This window comes from Papaver somniferum, chromosome 11 (assembly GCF_003573695.1).
Source record: "Papaver somniferum cultivar HN1 chromosome 11, ASM357369v1, whole genome shotgun sequence".
In the NCBI taxonomy this organism is placed as follows: domain Eukaryota; kingdom Viridiplantae; phylum Streptophyta; class Magnoliopsida; order Ranunculales; family Papaveraceae; genus Papaver; species Papaver somniferum.
The window spans coordinates 65,833,395-65,842,862 of record NC_039368.1 but is presented as its reverse complement, the minus strand read 5'-3'; the positions used below and the strand labels follow the sequence as shown (position 1 = coordinate 65,842,862).

Below are 9,468 nucleotides of genomic sequence, written 5' to 3'. Positions count from 1 at the left end.
AACCTCACCCTTATTTAGTTAATCGGCCCTAAATACCTAATCAGTAATCACTTGCCTCACTCCAAAGACTCCATCGTTTTTTAGTATTTGCTTATTCATCCGAAGGCCCCTGGTTTTCATAAAAGCGTGATTCAAGATTGAACAACTCCATGGATCACAAAAATACCATCAAGTTAATTTAAGATCGAAGCGATTGATTGAAGGTTGAAGCTTGTATGGTTATGAACAGCTGCAAATGAATCATGAATCTCCGTAAAAGGGTAGATATTTTTTAGGAATTCTTCTACCCATCCTCCGCTACTTCAATCATGTTTTACTCATGTCTTTATTAAGATTTATATCAAAGAATAGGCTTTGTACATTAGTTAAAATCTAAGGTAAGGCTACTTCAAAGATTTGAGCAAATGAGATAATGTAGATTAGCTACTTCAAAGATTGGCTTCGTACAACACGTAGTTATGGTCGAAATATAACCTGGTGTTTCTCTCATTACAGAACTCAACTGCATCCATATCATTGATTAATATATACGCCCTTTTTTTCTTCTCATAACAAATAAAAATCATGTACTCACAATTCAACATCCAGGAGATTGTCTTACTGCGAACCGTGTAATCCTATGCGTAGTAGATATCAAAATATAGGTAGACGATTTCTAACTTATCTTAGATACAATATTAAGGATAGTATAGACATTTTAACACTTTTTAAAAGGGTCAATCCCTCCTCTAAATTTTTTATCCCTCCTCAAATCTATTATTTCCTTCCTAATAACATGACTGAAAAAGTTAATACTTGAAATGGAGTATCTGATATGTATCCCTAAAATACGATACAAATATGACGCTGATACGGATACGTTACCGATTTTGAAGTATTTGTGCTTCATAGGTGACGACGTTTTGGCATTGCAATTGTTAGACAACTAAACATATTTTAATTACACTAAATTGGTTGAATAACCCATAAAAGCTTTTTTATGAGTCTAAAAGACAAGTAAAAAGAAATACTATTATAATATCCATTTTTCAAATATCCAATATTGGGTAGTTCAACCAAGTTTTTTTATTTTACTAGAGATGAGCTATCAAAAATGCCTTTTTGTTTTTTTAGGACGTCGGTAACTAGGATATTACAATGCCGTTGGACTTACATCTAACGTGGTAACACGGAAGTACATAAATGATCGGTAGATTTGAGAATCTAACGTGGTAACATGGAAGTACATAAATCATTGGTAGATTTGAGAATCTTCTTTCACAATTAAAAAACGTATGTTATATATGTCAACTCCATAAACAGTTAACTTTAATAAATTTACTACGACGCCATTAATTTGTTACAACACCATTAAGAGGCGAGTAGGAACATGTAAAATGTCCGTACTCCAAAAGTGGGATTGTAAAAACGAATAGTTATTGTGAAAAAGTAAAAGTGAAATAACATACTGACAATATAACTATAGTCATATTTCATGTTAAATTAATTTTCGAAAAAATATGATAAAGTACAACGACCCATAAATTATGACATGAGATGATCTGAATGACTAAGAGCAACTGCAGTGGTGCGAGTATAACCAAAGATCAAAGAGGGAAAAAAAGATCAAATTTTGGGTTTAGTATGGTGTGTGACGCTACGGTGGAAAGACTAAATTTGGTCAGACGTACATTATACGTTCGCCTGGTGTGGGGCGTAGACTATACCAACGCCTGATTGGGACGTGCACTAAAAAAAAAAAATGAAAGAAGTGGGGCGGAGGTATAATGCCCGCCCCACTAAAATGATTTTGACAACAAAGAATGGGGCGGGGGTATAATGCCCGCCCCATACAAAATAATTAAAAAAAAAAATGGGGCGTAGACTTTACGTACGCCCCATGTGAAGCGTAAACTATACCAACGCCTGGTGTGGGGCGTAGACTATACCAACGCCTGATGTGGGACGTGCACTATATGTCCGCCTGGTGGTGGGGCGTGAAGTATATCAACGCTCGACTATATCTGGGTTTAGTCTTGGTCCCAGACCAAATATACTCTGGGTTTTAGTCGTTGATCAAAATTTGATCGATAGTACGTTCCACTACGTCTGTTCAAAAGACCAAATATTTGGGTTTACTCTCCCACTGTGGACGCTCTAAGGGGATTAAACATGTTATGCAACTAGTTTTATCTTAATATAAATATAGATTAAACTATATGCGCCATAGATTAAATTTTGATGACATATATCATATTTTAAACCTGGATGAAAATAGTTTCATCCTAGTATAAACATGAATGGAAGTATTGAACTATGTTCACTTCAGATGAAACCAGTTTCATACCTGTTTAATTAAATATTGACAAAAGCAAATTTAACTAAATTTAAAATAGGATGAGACTGGTCTCATATTCGTTAAACATGGATGAATACAAATTCAACCAAATCTAAAACATGATGATACCAGTTTCATACTAGTTTAAAGATGGATGAATTTAGATTCATCTTAGCTAGTTTTTTGAAGTAGTTTTCTTCTTAGTGTAGGTCAAGATGCAGCCAGTTTCATCCTGACTATTTTTCATATATATTTTTCTATTTTTGTTTAAGCCAAGATGCAATCAGTTTCATCCTGACTATTTTTTTTTGAAAAAAAAAACTTTCGAATTTACTATCAACAATGGATCTAGTTTTGTAGATAATTTAAAACCCTTTCCAAAACTATAAATTTTTAAAAAATCGGATATATATTTTGGATAAAGAAAAGAAAAAACATTAAAGCTAAGGGACATAATTATGTAGATTCTTTGGTGTCCATTTCACCCGTTCTAATGTTTACTTCTCCATTAGAACCATATTTTACAAATACATGGGCGATTGACCCATTTCAAGAGATTATATTTCACAATTGTTTTATAGTAAGATTATATTTTAATAGTAATATTTTACGATGTTTCTCCGGATAGAAGTTGTAAAATATCAAACTTTTTACGGCATACACAGAAAAAATGAAATCAGAACATGCTTGTACTAAAACATGTCATTGGATTGAAATTCATATTTATGTCGCTTTTCTTTTTATAGCTCTCCTTACCCATATTACCTGCTAGCCAAATAGAAGGAAAATCAAACCAAATGCTTGCAGAAACATACAAATGTATATATAATGATCCGATTTTGAGTAAATTTAGTCATAATATCTTTGTAGAACACATATAAATTGCAATATATCATGCCCAAGTTTATAATAAATCCAAATCAGAAGTAGAAAATGAAATCATAACTACTTATATATCATGGCTACTATCACATCAATTTCATGGATCCATAAAAGCCCTACATAGATTATTTTTTTCCTGGTTCCAAGTATTGTATCAAAAAAATGAGAAAGGAGTATTACGATGAGACTCCAAAACTTTTATTTCTCCATGATTAATACTGAAAAATCAAAACTGAATTTCGATAATACTAATCATTAACTTGATTCATAGATGTAAAACTGGATCATTATATTTGTATGGGGAAGATTAAGCCTATTGTCCTCCTCTTGCTGCTATGAAATTCCTATACGCATCACATAAAGTCATTAGCATGTATCGATCCACATTATACACAGGGATGTATACTTGTCTAGCTGTTTTCATGCAAACAAACCAACTATTCACTTGCAGAAAATGAGAAGGAGGGGGATTTCCGTACAATTCCCTTATCATGTTTGGAACATTTCCAGAAGTTGAACCGAGTATGTCTCCTGCTTCCAGTTCTAGTAAACTGAGAGCATGAAAAATCATGTTATTATAAAGAATCATATTTTTTCTTTGTCCCAATTGTACTGAATTCAACCTAACTTGGAATCCTCCTCCAACTCCAATATCTAAATATTTTCTATGAAGATTTTTGGTATAAAACACCAGATATCTATCACCCACTGTTTTAATCAAATTCTTGCTTTTTACCATGTTTTTTATCTCTTGTCCCACTAAACTTGGATGCACTGGAGGTAAATTGGGATATAATTGGTTGATTTTTGTTGTAACTTCATTCACCGTCGATCCCAAAATTGGTAATATTCACAACAACCTCATCTTCTTCACCAAACTGATGATTTTCAGCTAGAAACTGCAGCAAGCTACGGATGATCTTCATGTCAAGGTTGGCCATGAATTCTTAGAATAAGAAAAACCCCGTGCTAAATAGAAACTCAAAACTTTACTGCTTAAGAGCAAGAATTTGTCTGCCTCTCTACCTTGTGTCTTTTCCCTTGAATTCTATGTCTAGTCTCCTTCCAGTACTCTACAAGCACTCTCGCACCCTATTTATAGAGTAGGATTTCACCAATAAAAGAAACTCCCTTGTTTGTAATCATTCTCATAAGGGGAAACTCTTGTGGTGTAATAACACAAATTAAGGAAACCGTGTGTATATTATCAAGTAGGAAATACCATTAGGTCCTAGAAATAATATATTAGAAAAAGTCTAGTCCAGTTGACCCAGCCAACTGTCTGTTGGGTCCTTTTTGGTAAAATATATTATAGTTTGGTCCTAAAAATTATGGTTTGGTCCTAGGCTGATGTCATGGATGATGTAAATGTCATTGTGTGGTGGCAGAAATACCCTTTTGGGGCCACATATATAAACAAAATCACTAAAAAATATCTCATTCTTAGATTTACATTCTCTCTCCTCTTTATTTTCAGATTTGTTTTCTCTCTCCTAATTTTTTCAGATCTAGTTTCTCTGTTCTTGATTTTCTTTCTCCGTTTTTACTGCTGGTGTTTGATTTTGATGAAGATGTTGGTGTTGAAGATGAAGATGACGAAGAATTATATAAAGATTATGAAAACGACGAAGATGAAGATGCGTTTTTGATTTCTTTGCTACTGTTGAAGACGAAGACGAAGATGAAGATGCGTTTTTGATGTTTCTGCTCGTGTTGAAGACGAAGATGATGAGATATTTGTTTGCTGCTCGTGTTGAAGATCTCGATTTGTTGACGTTTTTCGTGTTGATGATGATTTCTGTTTGTTGCTCGTGTTGCAAATCTCGATTTGTTGATGTTTTTCGTGTTGATGATGATTTGTTGATGTTTTTTCGTGATGATGATGTTTGCTGCTGCTGTTGAAGACGTCGAAGAAGATGAAGATGATGTTGCTGATGTTTTTATATGGAGTTCATTCCAGAAATGAAGTCTGGTTTGTATATGTTTTTATATGGAGTTCATTTCTGGAATGAAGTCTGTTTTTTTAAGTTTTTGTATGGACTTCATTTCTGGAATGAAGTATGATTTTTTAGGTTTTTTATATGGACTTCATTTCTGGAATGAAGTATGTTTTTTTTAGGTTTTTATATGGACTTTATTTCTGGAATGAAGTCTGTCTTTTAGGTTTTATAACTTCATTTCTGGAATGAGGTCTGTTTTTTTAGGTTTTTATATGGACTTCATTTCTGGAATGAAGTCTGTTTTTTTAGGTTTTTTTATATGGACTTCATTTCTGGAATGAAGTCTGTTTTTTAGGTTTTTATATGGACTTCATTTCTGGAACGAAGTCTGTTTTTTTTAGGTTTTTATATGGACTTCATTTCTGTTTTTTAAGGTTTTTATATGGACTTCATTTCTGGAATGAACTGCTACAAGAAAATAAGTAAAAATTAACACGGAAGGGTACTTTTGTCAGTTTAATATTTTTAAATAATTATGGACCAAACAGTAAAGGCGTTTTCTTAAAGGACCAAACAGACATGGACCCACCTAAAAAAGGACCAAACGATATTTTTCCCAATTATCAAAATATAAGGTAATAAGAAAAAAATATTCTTTATTTCTCAAGGGGTTTTGCTGGAAAGACTAAAATCCGAATGGACCAAAAAATAAATCTCCCTACAAGAAAAAACCCTAACTCACCCGATTACAATCGGATTCATCAAGAGACCGAATAACATCACTCTATTTTACTCATTACCCACTCTCAGGCTCCAACCAGGCAGGCAGGCAACCAGTACCATAACATTGTTTGAAAATGGAGGCAGAAACAAAATCAGAAAGGGAGAAAGCAAACGTAATCGAGGAACCAGAAGAAGTAAAAGAACAACAACAAGATGATGACGACGATGATCAACCAATGCTAAGTTCTCAAGCTTTAGAAGCCCTAAAAGAGTTTCTAAGTGAACAAAGTAATCAGTCACATGAAGAGAATGGAAGAGGAGAAGATTCTGAAAAAGTTGACCTAGTTGTTGAGGATTGGAGATTGAGTCAGTTTTGGTATGATAAAGAAACTGCTGAAACTGTAGCTGAAGAAGTTCGGAAACTCAGTGCTTCCACTTCTTCTTCTGTTGTTTGCATTGCTTGCCCTACCCTTTATGCATATCTCAAGGTATAATGCTTATTACTTTTTTCACTTTCATTTTAGAATTGAATGTTAACGGTAGCTATTTTAAATCACGGTATGTAGAATTTTTGCTAATTTCTTTGAGTTTTGGAGTTTTGAAGCATGGGGTGGTCTAGGGAATTACTTACTTGGGTATAAAGATGAGATATGCCGTTATATTTTGTGAATCCCGATTTCATTTCGGACTTTATGCGATACTGGGCTAGCTGTATGAAAATGGTGAGTTTATTAGAAGAAAATAGGTTCCAGTTAGTGTAATGGTGCAAGCTGATAATGTATTTCAATGTTTAGGGACTTCTGTCACATAATTCTCAGTTATAGTATGCTGACATCTGAATGTTTTTAGCTACTTGGTGGGGAGTTTTGCTTAAAACCTGTGTTTTGGCAAACATTGAACAAAAAACTACTTAACTGCCACGCAGGCTCGCAAGAGCGGTAGATACTTATGGCAGCAGCTACAACCAATAGAGGTTCATGGAAGCATGATACAATTTGTGTGCTTAAGAAATTTCATATTACGGGACAACTAACACCAGATAATATATGAAAGAATGACAACAAAGGAGCTTCGCTGCTGTAGTGCACATAAGAGTTAAGAGCTACTTGTCAGAGATCCTTAAAAGTCAGTCCTACACTCCATATGACCATGATCATAATAACAGTGGCGGAAAACTCTTTTTGGGACCTTACTGTTGGCTTATGATTTTACAACAAACCAAGATCATGGAAGTTCTTTTATCTCATTGTTTTCAACGTACATCCATATTGTATAAAAAATTTAGTGAAATATCATGTGGGATTTGCTGCACCTTGTATTTTCCCAACTGATGGAGCTTATTTTTGCTTCCATTTCTTGGTTTTGCCAGTACCCTTTTAACTCGTCATCATAATTTCAGAAAATTGATCCTAGCATCTCAGTGCAACTTCTCGAGTATGACAACCGTTTTGAACAATATGGGAGTGATTTCACATTTTATGATTACAACAAACCAGAAGAGTTACCACAAGAACTGAAGCATGCATATCAAATTGTTGTTGCAGATCCTCCTTATCTGGTAAGTAGTATAAGATAAAGCTGTAGTTGATATATGGATACTGGTTAGAGAGAATCCTTTCTTCATTGTCTGCATATATGTCACTACAGGGAAAGAAATTAAACTAGAAACTGTAAGTCTTTTAGGATGCCATCTTCCATCTCCATTCTTGAAGGTTTCTTTTGCATTCAGTCATGGTACCTCAGAAATGTCAATAATCATTTTGATAATGTTCTCGAACCGAGGCATGATATCAGGACCATTTTTTGTCTTCCCTTTTTCATTCTAAAGATGGTGGTGATCAAAAGGGACCCATCTCTCACTCGAAGAGGTCTCTGAAGGTTCATTGGGGTTGGATTCAACCCATGAGTCATTATGCCACATGTGGCATGAGCATAGAATTTGTCTTTTCTTTCGTTCAACAAATTCTTTATATTTTGCACTGACGCATCTGATAATTTATGTTGGTGTATCTTCATATTGTGACAGAGTAAGGAATGCTTGGAGAAAGTAACTCAAACAGTGGAGTTTCTTAAGAAACCAGGCGACTCCTGCTTGCTGCTATTGACAGGTACAACCGTAGAACTTGCTCTTCTATTCATTTAAGAGTAGGCATGCGATAGATAGACACTCCTTATTTCAGTTATATATTTTCTTGAGGAAAAAGGTTATATATGTTAATAAAAATGATATATACACTTTTGTTGAGCCAAGACAAAATACTACAACACTAAAAAATTAACACTGATGATAAAGCACTCGGTTCAAGTTGCTTGCCGTAGTGCAAGTTGTGCGAGGCTCGGACAGGCCGGCGTAAAACCTATGTTCTACTCTTAGGAGATATTCTCTAGTCGACCCGGTACTTGCTACTGGAAAAGACTTTGGATTTGGATTTGGATAAAGCACTTGGTTTATTGATATCCCTTAAAACTGCTCCTCGATCAACCGTTTCATCTGTTAAATAATCTCCAATGTATCTACTGCCCGTTGTCCACCAAACCAAACGACCTAGAGTTTCTTTCATTCTAAAGAATCCAGCATATTGGGTAAGGAATTAAATTCCCATTACATATCAAACTACAGTCCAGACTAAAGCATAGGAGAACCGACTAACATGTCTGTCTTATGGGATTCACCAAGACAAAAAGTAATCTTTGTTGGTTGCCAGGATGAGATAACCTTTCTTTGGTGTATTTTGCTTACTTAAGCGATCCATACATAGAAGCATAGATTCCTTAACGTGTTACAATAACTTATTTCTAATATATTGATTGGCCTTCGGTTGAAACAGGGGAGGTTCAAGAGGAGAGAGCGGCGGAACTCATGAATTTATATGCATGTGGCTTCAGGCCTCGGCACTGTAGTAAACTTGGAAACGAGTTCAGGCTGTTTACAAACTACGATCCTGGAGAGAGGTTAGGTGGTTGGGAAGGCCGCAACACATAGGGCACCTTCTATTTTCCTCAGATTGTTCTTATTCCACCTGTTGGTTTGGTTCTAATCAGATAAACATAGCTTCTAAAGTTGGATTGTCTCAATTTGTATTCAAATATCCAGTGTAACACTAAGAAACTAACTTACTTGGAGTACAGCGATTTATGTTTCCCTTGTAACACTACGAAACCAAATTATTTGGAGGCGGCAGATATGTCACTTGAAACTTGCACAAGTGTCTTCTGTAAATCAAACCTGCTTCAAGCCGTTTAGGATTTTTTTTTCATTTTTGCTGGTTCCTATATATAACCTATAGCCTACAGCCTATAGGGTGCTGCCACTAATATCCGCAAGGAAAAACTATGGATTTGACTCAGTTTGAGTTCACCTCACCTCGCAAAAAAAAAGAAAAAAGTCTTCACAAAGAGAACAAGAGAAGAACGAACTAAGAGCAAGTGCAATGGAACTAAGCAAATAAAGTTGTTGTGGTGCCAGGTGGATGGACAAACTAAGTTTTATGCAATGGGAAGATTGTTTATCGAGTCAGAATAAGCGAGCGTACCACTCGCCCCCAATGACTATGTTTAGTTTTATTCCTATGTAAACACACTCAATCCACCGATTATAAACACACT

At 35.0% G+C, this 9,468-nt stretch overlaps 1 protein-coding gene across 1 annotated transcript; it reads left to right on the top strand.

The window, feature by feature from the left end:
- The first annotated feature begins 5,842 nt into the window (after positions 1 to 5,842).
- Positions 5,843 to 9,087, top strand: LOC113320863 (EEF1A lysine methyltransferase 1-like). Its single transcript, XM_026568759.1, has 4 exons — positions 5,843 to 6,350; positions 7,262 to 7,420; positions 7,889 to 7,970; positions 8,691 to 9,087. Exons 1-4 carry the CDS (start codon positions 5,997 to 5,999, stop codon positions 8,843 to 8,845), a joined length of 750 nt encoding a protein of 249 aa, XP_026424544.1. The 5' UTR covers positions 5,843 to 5,996; the 3' UTR covers positions 8,846 to 9,087.
- The last annotated feature ends 381 nt before the right edge of the window (positions 9,088 to 9,468 follow it).

Coding starts and splice junctions, on each gene's coding strand:
- LOC113320863 (XM_026568759.1), top strand. CDS start 5,997: ATGGAGGCAGAAACAAAATCAGAAAGGGAGAAAGCAAACGTAATCGAG. Junction 7,421..7,888: donor TTGCAGATCCTCCTTATCTG/GTAAGTAGTATA, acceptor ATATTGTGACAG/AGTAAGGAATGCTTGGAGAA. Junction 7,971..8,690: donor CTGCTTGCTGCTATTGACAG/GTACAACCGTAG, acceptor CGGTTGAAACAG/GGGAGGTTCAAGAGGAGAGA.